The following is a 16788-nucleotide window of genomic DNA, read 5'->3' on the forward strand; positions in this document are numbered from 1 at the left end:
GTCATAGAGCGAATAGCATGGCTGAAATGGAATTGGGCGGGTCATGTGGCCAGAATGAAGGACAGGAGGTGAAACCAAAAAACTACAGTGTTGATACCACGAGCAGACAGGAGAAGTAGAAGTAGACCACATACATGATAAGACAGACGACGTCAAAAGGATCGCTGGGAAATGGTTGCAGGAAGCTCAAGAGCGATAAAACTGCAAGAAATTAGGGAACACCTATGTTTAACAACTTTGGACGCAGAAGATGATGATGATGATGATGATGATGAAGATGATGCTGATGATGAAGCCAGGATACTTTTCTTCTTCTTGAATCACTTTTTCCATGAACCTCATATTGAATTTGGATGACCCTAAGTATGTCGTATAGTTATTCATTACGCAGCATAATATAGCATTAGTAGGTGGTATTCTCTGGTCTATATTCATATAGTAGTATTCAATCGCTACTACTCTATCGGTACTAATGGATCTGTTTAATGAAGTATATAAAACCGGAAAATCTCTCAGGAATGGTTAGTGTCCACCTTTCTAACAATACCAAAAACAATATATGCCAAAGATTGTTAGGACTATAGGACAATATCACTAATAAGCCATACCCTCAAAATATTTCTAAAGGTGATTCCTGGAAGATTATACAGAAAGCTAGAATATGATATGGATGATACCCAATTTGGGTTCCGCAAAGGACTTGGAACAAGAGAGGCATTGTTTGCGTTTAATGTCCTCTCTCAAAGATGCTTAGATATGAACCTGGATATATATTCCTGTTTCACCGATTTAGGAAAAGCGTTCGACAGGGTCCGACATGAAAAACTAATAGAATTATTGAAAAACAGAGATATAGACAGACGAGATTTACGAATTATCATCAATCTGTATTGGAATCAAAAGGCCAATATAAAGACAGAAGAAGAAGAATCTGAGAGTATTGTTATAAAGAGAGGAGTAAGACAAGGTTGTGTTTTGTTGCCGCTACTGTTTAACCTGTACAGTGAAGCCATATTTCATGAAGCGATAGTCCAGCTAAGTGATGGAATCTCTATAAACGGAAGAATAGTAAACAACATAAGATTCGCTGATAACACCGTTATAATGGTAGACACCCTGGAATCGCTACAAGAATTACTAAATAGAATTAACGATTATTGCATTCGATACGGACTAAAAATAAACAAGAAAAAACTAAATTTATGATTGTCTCAAAAACAGAATATGGAAATGAAAGGTTAATGATAGAGCAAACCCAAATAGAAAAAGTTAAGACATACAAATATCTGGAAACCTGAGTTGATGACAAAAATGACCAAAGCAAAGAAATTAAAGTCCGAATTGAAACTGCAAGGCAAGCATTTATAAAAATGAAGATACAGCTCACGAACAAAGACCTTCAGTGGCCTCTCAGATTGAGGGTTCTAAGATGCTACGTATTTTCCATATTGCTATACGGAATGGAAGCTTGGACATTGAAGAGACAATACATAAGAAGAATAGAAACGATCGAAATGTGGTGTTACAGAAGAATATTGAAACTTCAGTGGGTTCAAAGGATTACCAATGTTGAAGTGCTACGACGTTTAAATAAGGAGTTAGAAATTATGAAAAGTATAAAAACTAGAAAACTTGAATATTTATGTCATATTACCAGAGGAGAAAAATATGAGTTGCTGAGAATTAATATGCAAGGAAAGATCCAAGGAAGAAGAAGCATAGGAAGACGCATCTCCTGGCTGAGGAACCTTAGAGAATGGTTTAACTGTAGTTCATTATAACTATTCAGAGCAGTAGCGAACAAAGTGACCATAGTCATTATGATATCCAACCTCCGATAGGAGAGGTAACTTTAAGAAGAAGAAGGTGGTATTGTTTTTCATAAAGCATTATCGGTATTAAAGTTTACGATATTTAACGGTTATGCCTAGGTCGTGCTCTCCAAGTATATTAATTATTTGTAAATATTTTGAATATTAAAATTACCTTTAAGCAGACTTCACATTGAAAAGGCTTGTGAGAAGAGTGGATATGTTGATGTTGCTTCAAGCCAGAAGACGAAGAAAATGTTTTCCCGCATTCTGGACAGGCATGAGACCTAGCTCCGGCGTGGTGGGTTCTGATGTGGCGCTGCAAATTACTAGGATCAGTAAAAACCTGAAACATGTATTCAAATTGTACGTGAGTTCAAAATGTCTCTGTAAATAAAAACTTAAATGTGTAAAAGAAAAATTGATTTTAGTTTAATGTTAAGCGGGTTAATTTGGTGAGTACACAATAAAGCGTTAAAACAAAAATGCATGAAATAAATTTTATTTACAGTAGAAAAAAGGCATCTAAATTTAGAAATTATTTTGTTTAAATCATAAGTATTTTTAACCCTTAGCCACTGATATTCTGATATTCAGTATGCCATACCACGCTAAAAATATATTATTTTTTGTAAAACCTGTTTTATAAAAGTTCCTAGAACACCCTCTGTGTAACTTCAAGCGGTCTGTAATTGTACCAGCTCTCAATTGCTGCAAATTTAGTATGGTTTAGTCTTTGAGCTACGTTGAAGTAAAATTTTCTTGCGGTATTATGTACTGCATGTCACTGTTTACGTTTCTACATTTAAAAGCAGTCCAGTGCCATTTCGCTATTATTATGGCATAAAGATCATCCAGGTTATACTTTCAACCACTGGCGAAGGTCCATGTAACCACTGTTACCATTGGTAACAGTTAAAAATCTTGCAAATAAATATTTTATGACGATGATTATTTCCATTTACCAATATTTTTACCAATAGAAATATATTATTATATTATGTGTTATTAGTAGCTAATTCAGTAAACAGCCAACTACTCGTAGACACACGAAAATATTGGCGAGTTTATGTGACTCAATGCACTTTATTATACTCTGTTACCAGTCTCATTTGTGGTTACAATGGTTATACCCTCGCTGTCGCTCGGGACCGGCTAGTGTCTGCAAATTTTGAAGGAGCGACGGCGTAAGTAAGTAAGCGCGCTGTGTATATCAGTAGCCCTGTTACCAGATTTAAATTTGGTTACAGTACCTATAAAAAGTGTGCGTGCAGTTAACCATGGATGAGTGTCGCTGCGTAATCGATCAACTACTTGAAAAGTAATTCTCCTTATATAATTTTGAAGAAAAAAATGAGATTATTGAAAATGAAAGACCTATTTTAAACAATTTAAAAAAGGAATCAAAAAAAGTAGTTCGATATTTTAAATTTAGTTGGTACAGTAAAAATCCTTGGTTATGTGGTTGCAAAAAAAATAGACTGTATTGTTGGCCATGTCTTCTGGTTTCTACAGAAAAATGGGTGGACCAGGTTCACGATTTAAATAGTTTTAGAGTTTTTAAAAGGAGACATGAAATTTCTCGGTTACCTACATATAAGAAGTATACGTATACCCAATTTGATTCAGTTTTGCAAAAGAAGAATCGAAAGTTCTCTTAACCAAGCTTTTAATAGTCTGGGCTGATTATCGGAGAATAGGCCATTTTTGGGAAAAGTTATTTACCAGCAATTTTATTGCTGGAATCGAATTATAAGATCCTATATATTAATAATATAGGTATGCAAAGTCCTCAGATAGTGTGCTACTTTTTTTATAAACAAAATGGCGCACGAAAATCGTGTTTTTTTCAATTATTGCTCTATAACTCCGAAGATTTTAACTTTACAACAAAAACACTCAAATAAAAATTCACCGTGATTAAATTCTGCATAGAGACGCGTTTTTTCCGATCTGCTTCGACGAAAATTTTCCTCGAAAAATGCGGGTTTTCCCAACAAAATCTTTAATTTTCAAATAAAGTTTTAGATAAGTAATTATCTACCAATAATTAAATAATTTGGTGACTTAAAAGCCTTTTTGGTTTAGATTATAGTTCCAGAAGCTGATGAAAATTAAACGAATATTTTAGCAACAATTCAATTGTAAATTAATAATTTACGGTCGCAATAATAACCAAAATAATTATGATACACTGATCAAGCTTTGAAATCTTATAAAGATAAGATGCCTATTTAATATTTTGTCGACAAAATATGAATTTTTTATTTTTTTGCATAATCTTTAAATGTTTTAAAAAAATAGTTATAAACAAATTAACGTTTCTCAGAAAGTTTTTATTATATTATAATTTAAAAAATAGCTAAAATGGGCATTTTAAATATCTTTAAAATGAATGCTTTAAAACCTTTTTTCCAACCATTTGTAAAAAAGTTATGAAACAACAAAATAATCATACGATTACTACTGTGTTTATACTTTTTTTTAATTCTTTCAAAGCGTAGAAGTGAGTTTAAAGTACAAGCTAATTATTTACAAAAAAATATCGATTATCAGTTTAATAGTTATATTTTAATTAAGGAATATAAATATATTTTTTTGTAATTTACACGCGCGAAAGTAGAGTAACACAGTACTGTAGCTAACATTTTCACTCGGAGCGACGACCGGCCGCGTGATGTACACTTTTAATAAATAATGCATGCTGAGTGTCAGTCGCTTCGAGTGAACATTTTAGCTCCGACTCTGTATCAGGCCTACGTTTGCGCTAAAAATTACAAAAAAAAGTGTTTTTAATCTTTGATTAAAATATAACCATTGCAGTAATTTTTGACATTCTTTGTGAGTAATTAGGTTGTACCATAGACTCACTTTTAAGCTTTGAAACAATTAAAACTAATTATAAACAACGGAGATTCCGTATATTTACTTTGCTGTTTCATAACTTTTTTGCAAATGGTTGGAAAATTTTTTTAAAGCATTCATTTTCAAGACCTATGAAATACGCATTTTAAGTATTTTTTTAAATTAGAATATAATGAACAATTTCTGAGAAATGTTAATTTGTTTATAACAATTTTTTTTAAACATTTAAAGATTATGCAAAAAAATGAAAAATTTATATTTTGTCGACAAAATATTAAATAGGCATCACACCTTTATAATCTTTCTAATTTTGATCAATGTCTCATGATTATTTTGGTTGTTATTGCGACTGTAAATTGTTAATTAGCAATTGAATTGTTGCTAAAATATTCGTTTCATTTTCACCGGCTTCTGAATTTATAATCTATAACAAGAAAGCTTTTATTTCACCAAGCTATATAATTATTGATAAATAATTACTGGCCCAAAAAATTTATTTGAAAATTCGAGATTTTGTTGGGAAAACCCACATTTTCCGAGGAAAATTTTCGTCGGAGCAAATCGGGAAAAACATGTCTCTATGCAGAATTAAATTGGGGTGAATTTTTATTTGAGTGTTTTTGGTGTAAAGTTAAAATCTTCGGAGTTATAGAGCAATAATTGAAAAAAATAAGATTTGTCGGCGCCATTTTGTTTATAAAGAAAGTAGCACACTATATGCGGACTTTGCATACCTATATTATTAATATATAGGATCTTATAATTCGATTCCAGCAATAAAATTGCTGGTAAATAACCTTTCTTTGTACTTTACTAATTAGACCAGCGTGTTATTTTTTTTTTCAAAATTTAAAGATTATGCAAAAAAAGAAAAATTTATATTTTGTCGATAAAATATTAAATAAGCATCTCATCTTTATAATCTTTATAAGTTTGATCATTGTATCATCATTATTTTGGTTATTATTGCGATCGTAAATTGTTAATTTACAATTGAATTGTTGCTAAAATATTCGTTTAATTTTCACCGGCTTCTGGAATTACAATCTATACCAAGAAAGCTTTGATGTCACTAAGTTATTTAATTATTGATTAATAATTACTTACCTAAAAATTTAATTGAAAATTATAGTTTTTGTTAGGAAAACCCGCATTTTCCGAGGAAAATTTTCGTCGGAGCAAATCGTGAAAAACATATCTCTATGCAGAATTTAATTGCGGTGAATATTTATTTGAGTGTTTTTGTTGTAAAGTTAAAATCTTCGGAGTTATAGAGCAATAATTGAAAAAAATACGATTTGTCGGCGCCATTTTGTTTGTAAAAAAAAGTAGCACACTATCTGCGGACTTTGCATACCTATATTATTAATATATAGGATCTTATAATTCGATTCCAGCAATAAAATTGCTGGTAAATAACTTTTCAATGAATTTTGCTAATTAGCCCAGAGTATAAAGCAAATATTGCTAAACATAATGAGTTTGTTAAAAAAAAGATAGGAATATCCTAAGCACACTTATAATAGATACCGTATGTTTTTTGGCCAAACAAGAATTAGCGTTTCGTGGTCATTTTGAGGGCTACGACTCTGACAATCGAGGCAATTACAGGGAAGTGTTAACATTAATTGCCAAAACAGATCAAAAATTTTGCCAACATCTAGAAACATCAACTGTTTTTTCGAGAGTTTCGAGTGATATAGAAAATGATATTATTGAAGCTATATATACATTTAGCAATATCTTCATTTTTTTAAATAAGACTTTTTGCATCTGGTTTTGGTAACACTTTAGAAAAAGTCGTCACTGCTTTTAACTGCTTTCAACATTATTTTACTATTTTGTGAGTTACCAATACTTAAGTTTCTTTGTAGTAGAGTTTATAAAGGTTTTTGTAAGAACCTTCACCATTTTTTTAATATTGTGTCTGGGTTCATAATTTTCTTGAAAAACTGAAGTTTATTTTATTTGCAGCAGTATTTTAGTCTACAGCAGTGTGAAGAATCATTCCTTGGTTGATGTAAAAAACAAATACAGTGAGATAAGACAAATTCATATTGAAAACAAAGGAGAATAGGCAACGGTATGACATACCGCATGTCAGAGTCTACGTCATGAAACATCCACGTCAGTAGTTAAGGGTTAAAACAAATAATATAATTAATAGTAACGAGAGGAGTATGTAACACTAAAATAATCGTCTACAAAAATGGGTTTAACAATAACATACAGATAACTAAGGCGTACAGATAACTGAGAATGGCAACGAGGAGGAGGAAATAGGGAAACTGATAATGCTGGCTTACAAAACATACTTCTCTCTGTCGCAGGTATTTGGATTCAAATATATCCATAGGGAAGTAAAGTTCAAGGTATACAAAACTATCAGATGGCGTAAGCATATAGCAAGACCAATAGCGACATATGGCGTAGAAACATGGATCATGACAGAGAAGACAATAAACATTATCAATACTTTTGAAAGGAAGATATTGAGAAGGATATTGGGACCCATCTGCGACAATGGTAGATATGTGAAGAATAAGGTTCAACCACGAGTTGTATCAATCGCCTAATCTAATGATAGAATCCTTATATATGATCCTTATAATGATATAATCCTTATTAGTAGAACGCTTAGTGGAACTATGATTGAACGTTGGCCTTTAAGACCACCAAAGAGGAGGTAGATAGACGAAGTGAGAATCGATACTAAAGAGATGCTGGAGTGAATAACTGGAGAAGAGCAGCCGGGGACAGACATATTGGAGGCGGATGCTGAGGGAGGGCAGGGCCCGACTTCGGCTATAGAGCCATAGGAGAGAGAGAGAGAGGAAGAGGAGGGAGATTACAACATAATCTTACAAATGATGCCATGAGAGCTATTGTGGCCTAACTGATTTTAACATTACTTTACATAATCAAAGAAAATGATCAGAAGCTATCAATGTCCGATTGTTTTAGTAATTGTATGTTGACCATTTGGCTATTTCAAGCAGTTACTAGTAGAAAATAGAGAAGATTTTATTAAAAACGAAGATCACGAAAGTTTCAATGTAATTGTCAGTGGCTCACCGATTCGGTTAAGACTGGAAGAAGTACGAAATGCATGCAAATCCCTAAAAAATAGAAAAGCGTCAGGGCCTGGCGACATAGCACCAGAACTGCTCAAATACGGTAGCAACACCCTGTATGAATACCTAAGAGATCTATTTAATAGATGTATGAATGGCGAAGTCATACCAAAAGAATGGCAATTGTCTGTAATTTCTACAATACACAAGAAAGGCAGTAAAAATATATGCGATAATTACCGGGGAATATCTGTCACAAGCACCATCAGCAGAGTTTACGGAAAAATTATCAAAAATAAAATAGAAGAAGAATACAAGGACTTAGAGGCCGAAGAGCAAGCCGGTTTCCGCGCTGGCAGATCCACCACTGACCACCTATATTGTGTAACACAGTTAATAGACAAACAAATAGCCTACAATCAAGAACTGCATTTAGTGTACATAGACTTAAAAAATGCATACGATACTGTACCACAAAGTAAACTTTGGGAAGCCCTCGAAAAAACTAACATCAGTCTGAACCTCATTAAAGCTGTAAAAAATCTATACCAACATAATATAGCAAAAGTTAAGCTAGGCAAGGAAATCTCGTCAGGATTTGAAGTGAATAAGGGTCTTAAACAGGGCTGCTGTCTATCGTCGACACTATTTAAAATATATTTAGAGCAAGTTTTGAAATCCTGGAAAAGGAAATGTAAGAATATGGGTATATCGCTAAATGATGATAACATGCTATACACTCTATGTTTTGCGGATGATCAGTGATTCTTATGGCCCAGGATTATCACGATATTGAATATATGACCCGAAAAATCATAGAAGAGTACCGGAACTGGGGTTTAGAAGTGAATACCAAGAAAACGGAATATATGTGCGTTGGAGGTATACAGCAGGATCTAGAGTTGGAAAATGAAATAACTATTAATCACTGTCAGGAATATAAATACTTGGGTCTTAAAATTACACAAGATGGAACGTTGGACAAGAATATCCAAGAAAGGTGCACACAAGGAAGGAAAGCTATCGCATTATTGAACAAAATCCTATGGGACCAAAGTATCTCCAAAGAAAATAAACGTAACATCTATAACAGCATTGTTAAGAGCATTATAACATACAGCAGCGAAGTTTGGCCACTTAAAGAAAAATCCGAAGTAGTCAACATAAAACTACTAAAACAATCGGACATTGTTAGCTTCTGATCATATTCTTTGACTATATAAAGTAATGTTAAAATCAGTTAGGTCCACTCTGGTTCTCATGGTCTCAAATATTCGACACAATTTAGTATATATCGCATTAAATTTGTAATCAAATAGACCGCTATAATTCTGCAAATATTCTAGTATTCGGGTAGCTTATTCCTGTATTCCCATTTTAAATGGGAATACGCTGGACATGTAGCTAGGAGCGATCTAAACAAATGGCACAGAACAATTCTAACCTGGAGACCATACCAACACAAAAGACCCAGAGGCAGAACTCCTATAAGATGGGCAGATAATTTGAAACGGACTGCCAGGAAGAATTGGCTACAAGAAGCGTACAATCAAAAACAATGCAAAGGAAGACTTGAAAAGTTCAGATGTGGACGTTAATGGTTAGACGAAGAAGAAGAAGGTGAAGCGTATTCCTGAATATACTTATTTAAATATAAATGAGCATTTAACATTTACTTTTCTAAGTAATATTTAATAAAAAAATTGTGTCTTGGTAAAAGGTAAATTAGTTTAAAAAGCCCATATAGGGCTATTAACATAGAAACAAAACGTTTTCGCTCTGTAACAAGAGCATCATCAGTGTTACTTAAAATAAGTATATCCATATTAAATAAAGCAATATGTTAAAGTTAAAGTGATGACCAAGGTAAAAGCAAAGTTTGGTTATACTTACAAGAACATGGTGGGGTGGGCCAACCAAAAAATACAAAGGTCAAAGCCTTTTTAAAACGGAAAAAGCTTTGAAAAGGCCTGTTTTTGATAGGCTATGACCTGTGTATTTTTTGTTTGGCTCACCATGTTCTTGTAAATATAACCAAACTTTGCTTTTACCTTGGTCATCATTTTAACTTTAACATTTTGCTTTAAGTAATATGGTTATACTTATTTTAGGTAACACTGATGATGCACTCTACTTACAGAGTGAAAACGTTTTGTTTCTATGTTTGTAGCCCTATAGGGGCTTTTTAAACTAATATACCTTTTACCAATACAAAAATTTTTTATTAAATTTTACTTGTAATTAATGGTATACAGCCAGCTACAGGAAATTCTTCCTTGTGGATATTTACTTTTCTGGTCGTATCCTTATTTCCTAACAAAATAGTCAAAAATAAAGTAACTTAAAGTAAAACAATTTAAAAATTTACATGCCTTCTTTGGTTCGTTGATCACTTTGGTGCATAGGTTGTTGCATTATAACTTACCTTAGTACAGTTTTCGCAATGATATCTTTTAATTTGACCGTGCTTGATAGCCAAGTGTTTAAACAACAACGGTCGGTAAGAAAATGCCTTTGAACAGTAGTCGCATTGATGTTCATCACGTCTATGGTTATGGTTTGTTATAACATGCTCGTCCAATCTGAAAAGATAAAAGCAGTTATAAGTATTGATGCCGTTACTACAAGGCAATATTTGTGCACATACAAGAATAAAATGCTTATATACAACAGTTTAATTCGTATCTTGAACGTATGTTTGTCACTCTCTCGCATTTGCCGTTTACTGTGTCTTCTTCATTTTGCCCAGTTATTTTATCGCTATTTTTATCATCATTTCGGCTATTCAACTCTTCAGTAATATTTTATGTTTTTGTTTTAATTTCTTCAACTACCCTTCCAATCTATTTAAACAATAAAAATAATATAAGAAACTAGTTTTCCGGCTAAGATTTCTAAGGAAGGATGACAAAAAAGAATCTTCGAATGCCGAAACAATGGAATAGTGTTCTTATTCGTCCTATCTATAAAAAAATTCACAACGTAAATGCTGGGGTCCCGCAAGGCAGCGTCGTGGGACCAATTCTCCACACAATCTTTACAGCTGATTTCCCAACTGGAGAAGAATCTACAATCGCAACATTCGCAGATGACACTGCAATTCTGGTAAAAAAAACCCAGATCCCATACAGGCAGCTGAAGTGTTGCAACAAAACATACATCTAGTTGAAATATGGGCCAAGAAATGGAAGATAAAGATCAACGAAGCAAAATCAGTTAACGTAGTATTCACTAAGTGTCACAAAGAAACACCGAATATCCTAAGGCATAACAAGAATATTCCTAAAAATGATACTGTAAAATATCTTGGATTATACCTTGACAAGGGGCTAACATGGAGAACACACATCTGGACGAAGAGGAAGCAATTAGAAATAAAATCAAAAAACACTACTGGTTACTCGGACGAAAATCCACCTTATCTCTATCTAACAAAATGTTAGTGTATAAAGCAATCATCCGGCCCATCTGGACATACGGGATTGAACTGTGGGGAACTGCAGCAGACAGCAACCTAGCAATACTGGAGCGGTTTCAATCCAAGATTCTTCGTGCTATCACAAATGCACCGTGGTTCATTCCAAATGCAGACATTTACAGGGACTTGGAGATCGAGACAGTGAAGATCGAGACAGCGAAGCAGATGATCATCAAATGCAGTGATAAATATTTCAAACGACTAGAAAAGCACCCCAACGAATTAGCAGTGAATTTATTGGACAACTCTACACAACTAAATAGACTGAAAATTAGAACTCCTCTTGACTTGCCATTTGGAACATAAGTGTTTTAAAGTGTTTTAAAGTTTTAAGTGAAAATAAGTGACTTAGTGTAGTTATTTGTAACAAACCTACTAGGATTGATAGTCATTGGACTAAAATTCCTCTCATATTTGTTCGTTCAACAAAAATGCTTAGTGTTACTTTTTTTGTGGTGTAACAGATTGTATTTAAAAACAAATAAAAAAAATCTATAAAAAAGGCGACAAAAAAGAGTGCGAGAACTGTAGAGGTATAGCACTATTAGAAAGAAATACATAGTCTATAAGATACTTGCAAAAATTGTTAGGAAAATTAAGGAAATATGATAACAAAGTGATCGGATAATACCAGGGAGGGTTTAGACCAGGAAGAATAACTTCTGATTAAATAAGTATGTTAAAATGAATTCAAAATAATAGCATTCCATACGACTCCATAAACGGAAGGATGCGAGGCCAACGGAAGGATGCCATGAGACAATTAAGGTACGTATCCATTAGGTTGGTGCTCCGTGCTTCGTGTGGATACGGCATACGCTGCTCTACATATAAACCATCACCGATTCAACAGATTGAATCGCCGAGGGTGAGCGCCGCTTCGGAAGATCTCGACCATCGGCGATCCAATCGGTGGCGGTTTATATGTATAGGAGCGCATGCCGTAACCACACGAAGCACGGAGCACCAACGTAATGGATACGTAGGTACGTATAGAAATACCAGAAAAGCTAAAGAGAATTCCACTGGGAAACACGAGAAATTGGCTAACAATGGAAGAATGTTTTTCAAGGAAGTTCACTATAAAAATAGAAGTTTAAAACAAGAGGATCCCCTATCAACAATTTTTTTGACATCCATTTTATTGCAATCTATTTTATAAAAAATAATAAACAATACATATAAGTTTTAAGAAGCGCTAAATCAAATAAATAAGACTATCACAAAGTCAATAAGAAAAGACATAAGAAACTACAATGTAGAAAAAACAAAACAAGCAATAGAGCAAAATAAGAACATGAAAGTTTTGAAGAACGTAAGCGTACAAAAAGGAAAAATAGAAATCAACAAACTAAGAAACAGAACTGGAAAAGAAACTACAAACAGAGATGAAATATTAACAATAGTCGAAGACTTCTACACAGAGTTATACAAATCAAGAAAAAAAGATGACAATGCGCAACCTCCAATTACAGTAAAAACTGGAGTATTAAATCAAGGATCGGATTTAATGCCCGATATAACAAAATCAGAAATCAAAGAGGCTCTGAAGAAAATGAAAAATAATCGAACCCCAGGTGAAGATGGAATAGTATCAGAAGCACTAAAAATTGGAGGAAATATACTACTTGAAAAAATTAAACAACTTTTCAATATCTGCCTTCACAACGCCAATATTCCAACAGACTGGAACAACTCTACTATGATTCTATTACACAAAGCAGGAGACAAAGCCAATTTAGAGAATTACAGACCGATTAGCCTCCTCAGCCATTTATATAAGTTATTTACGCGAATAATAGTTAAGAGAATGGAAAGAAAGTTAGAGACTTATCAACCAAGAGAACAGGCAGGATTCCGAAAAAATTACGGAACAAATGACCATCTACAAAGTATAAAAACCCTGATAGAGAAAGTAGTGGAATACAATAAACCCCTAGTTCTAGTTTTTATCGATTTTCATAAAGCCTTTGATACAGTTGAACTTAGCAAAATATTACAGGCGCTTAAAGAATGCAGGCTAGATTATAGGTATACAAAATTATTACACAAAATATACTTACAGGCAACAACCACTGTCAAATTACATACTAACAGTAATCGCATAAAAATAGAACGGGGGGTTAGACAAGGAGACCCAATGTCACCTAAACTTTTTAATACGGTCTTAGAACATGCTTTCAAGAGTTTGGATTGGATGACAAAGGGAATAAAAATAGATGGAGAATACCTAAACAACTTACGTTTCGCCGATGATATAGTCATAGTAGCTGAGGATCTAGGTATGGCAAGAGAGATGGTACAAGAACTCGTTGTAGCTACAGAAAATGTTGGTTTAAATATAAACATCTCAAAAACAAAACTAATGACAAATTTGGTACCCAACCAGAACATCAGTATTGGTGGGAAGGAAATAGAACTCGTAGATAGATATAAATACCTGGGACATGAAATTACGATTGGCAGGGATAACCAGACTCATGAGCTGAAGAGAAGAATCGGTCTTGGGTGGGCAGCATTTGGAAAACTGAGAGAAACTTTTAAAAGTGAGTTACCCACATGTCTAAAGAGAAAGGTATTCGATCAGTGCGTCCTCCCAGTCTTGACGTACGGATCAGAAACACTTACCTTAACTAAAGCCTCGGCTACCAAACTAAGAGTCACGCAGAGAAGAATGGAGCGGTCAATGTTAGGAATAACTCTGCGAGACAAAATCAGAAACGAAGAAATCAGGAGAAGAACAAAGGTGACTGACGTCATCGAGAGGATAGCCAGGTTGAAGTGGAGATGGGCAGGACACGTAGCCAGAATGACAGATGGGCGATGGACGAAGAGGTTATTGGAATGGAGGCCAAGAGAAGACAAGAGAAGCGTCGGTCGACCGCCTACAAGATGGACTGACGACTTAAGAAAGGTAAATAAAAACTGGATGAGGGCGGCGCAGGATAGATGGGGTTGGAAACGAGGGGAGGAGGCCTATGTTCAGCAGTGGACTTTTGAGGCTGGATGATGATGATGATAAGTTTTAAGAGTGTAACACAGTCAGTATTCACCCAGTGGTGAATACCTAAAAGAGTACAATAATGATTGAATTAGTAAAGTTATTAATAAATTAATTGAAATAATTTGAATAGTACAATATTAATAAGTGGGAATAACTAGTTAGTGTTGAGGTCAAGAGTGTCTGTTCTTTTTAGTCTTCTGTTCTGTAGGGGTGCCAGGAGATTGGTGACCAATATGTTTGGGTGAACCTGTAGTCTATTGTGGTACTTGGAGCAGAGAGAAACAATTTCATCTTTGACGGTTTGGACTAATCAACAAATTTAGCGAAGAAAAGATAAGGACTAACAATCATCATTCTCTTTGCCTTATCCCTATGCGGGGTCGGCTTCCCTAATTGAATTTCTCCACACAATTCTATCTTGGGCCATATCAATGTTAATCCCCTTTACCAACATGTCCTGCCTTATCGTCTCCCCCAGGTCTTCTTTGGTCTTCCTCTCCTACTCCTTCCAGGAATCTGCACTTCAGCTATTCTCCGTATTGGGTGGTTAACGTCTCGACGTTGAACATGACCAAACCATTTTAACCTATGCTCTCTCATTTTGGCATCAATTGGTGCCACACCTAGACTTCCCCTAATATACTCATTTCTAATTTTATCCTTCTTTGTCACTCCACTCATCCATCTAAGCATTCTCATTTCCGCCACATGCATTCGCTGTTCCTCTTTCTTTTTCACTGCCCAACATTCAGTTCCGTACGTCATAGCTGGTCTTATGGCTGTTTTATAGAATTTTCCCTTCAGCTTCATTGGAATTTTTCTGTCACACAACACACCACTCGCTTCTTTCCACTTCATCCATCCAGCCCTAATTCTACTGCATGCATCTCCATCTATTTCTCCATTACTCTGTAATACCGATCCTAGGTACTTAAAACTATTGCTTTTTACAATCATTTCACCATCCAAAGATACCATTTTATTTGTAGTAGCTCCATCTTTAAATGAACATTCCAAATACTCTGTTTTTGTCCTACTAAGTTTAAACCTTTTTCCTCCAGAGCTTGTCTCCACTGTTCCAGTTTTTGTTCTAAGTCTCTTTCACTATTTCCTACTAACACGACATCATCAGCATACATTAAACACCATGGAATTTTACCCTGTATTTTCGCTGTTATCTGATCCAAAACTAATGAGAATAAATACGGACTAAGCACAGAACCTTGATCCAATCCTACTTTAAGGACTAACAATAAATCAAACAAAAACGCAATATATGGAAATGAGAGGACACGTAATACATGATGTCAGATAGTGTTTTGAAAAACTGGCAGAATTTGATTACTTAGCAGTAGCCATAACGAACACGAGGAAAGCAAAAAATGTGTCATGAACAGCTAAACTGTGAATCTACATGACAGTAATCAGACCCAAAGTGATATATACCAGCGAAATATGGATTATGATTTAGCAGAATGAAAATAAAGTAGAGATCTGGGAAAGAAATGTGTTCAGAAAAATCATCTGAGGAATACAGACGGCAAAAAATATTTGGAAAAGACGCACAAATAAAGAAATAATGGGGATGTATAAAAAACTTTTAAAAGAGATTGTTAAGTTGGTAGATTGCCATGATACGTTGCAGTGACACGAAACACTGGCTCTAACTTCTAACTTTATATATGATTTACAACATCCATCAACATAAGGTTACTAAGATGTTGTTTCGCGGGGTAGTCCTTTAGGACACCCTTCTCGCAGGACGGCTCACTAGCATAGTAACGATCTTAATCTTACTATGATAAATGACAATACTATAATGCTCAATTTAATCCCTCTGTGGGCTATTTATCTCTTCTTCCAACTCGGACTTTGGAAGTAAACTATACGTGAGTCATACATTTTTTCGATACATATTATATTATACAGTAAGGGTTTTTCCCTTACTTTACAAGATTTAGGAAGAAGACGAACCTCGTGGTTACGAAATATAAGGGAATGCTTTCGTCTGAGCTCTAACCAACTACATAGAACTGCTGTAAGTAAAATGAGAATTGCCATGTTGATATCTAACCTTCGAAAGAAGATGGAACCTTAAGAAGAAGCTAAAAAATTAATAGCCATGGCAAAAATACTAGATCAAAGAGCTAGATGACTTGGTCACATTATACGAATGTAAGAGAACTGAAATGCTAAAACAATACTGAAGGAGCGAGAAATGGGGAAAAATAAGAGGACGCTTATGAAAGAAATAGTTGGAAAAAGAAGAAATGTTTGGAAGCACTAAAGTAAAACTTGTCAGAAATTGGCATAAATACTAGGTCAAAGAGCTAGATGACTTGGTCACATTATACGAATATAAGAGAACCGAAATGTTAAAACAACACTGAAGGAGCGGGAAATGGGGAAAAATAAGATGACGCTCATGAAAGAAATAGTTGGAAGAAGAAGAAATGGTTGGAAGGAGTAAAGTAAAACTTGTCAGAAATAGGCGTAAGAGATTGGAAAGTAAAAGAAATGGGCTGGAAAGATGGAGGCAAATATCCAAGTTCTTGG

At 34.4% G+C, this 16788-nt stretch overlaps 1 protein-coding gene across 4 annotated transcripts in view; it reads right to left on the reverse strand.

Annotated features, from left to right (window-relative positions):
• Positions 1-16788, reverse strand: part of LOC114326671 (transcription factor hamlet-like) — a 638926-nt gene that overhangs the window by 16215 nt on the left and 605923 nt on the right. For 3 of the 4 annotated variants that reach the window (XM_028275074.2, XM_028275075.2, XM_028275077.2), the window contains 2 exons: positions 10176-10332; positions 1987-2157 (listed from right to left, as the gene is read on the reverse strand). In XM_028275074.2, coding sequence (XP_028130875.2) covers positions 1987-2157; positions 10176-10332 — 328 coding nt within the window. The remainder of the gene's footprint in view (positions 1-1986; positions 2158-10175; positions 10333-16788) is intronic. The other variant, XM_028275076.2, reaches the window with a different exon arrangement.

Source organism: Diabrotica virgifera, chromosome 1 (genome assembly GCF_917563875.1).
Source record: "Diabrotica virgifera virgifera chromosome 1, PGI_DIABVI_V3a".
Taxonomy (NCBI): domain Eukaryota; kingdom Metazoa; phylum Arthropoda; class Insecta; order Coleoptera; family Chrysomelidae; genus Diabrotica; species Diabrotica virgifera.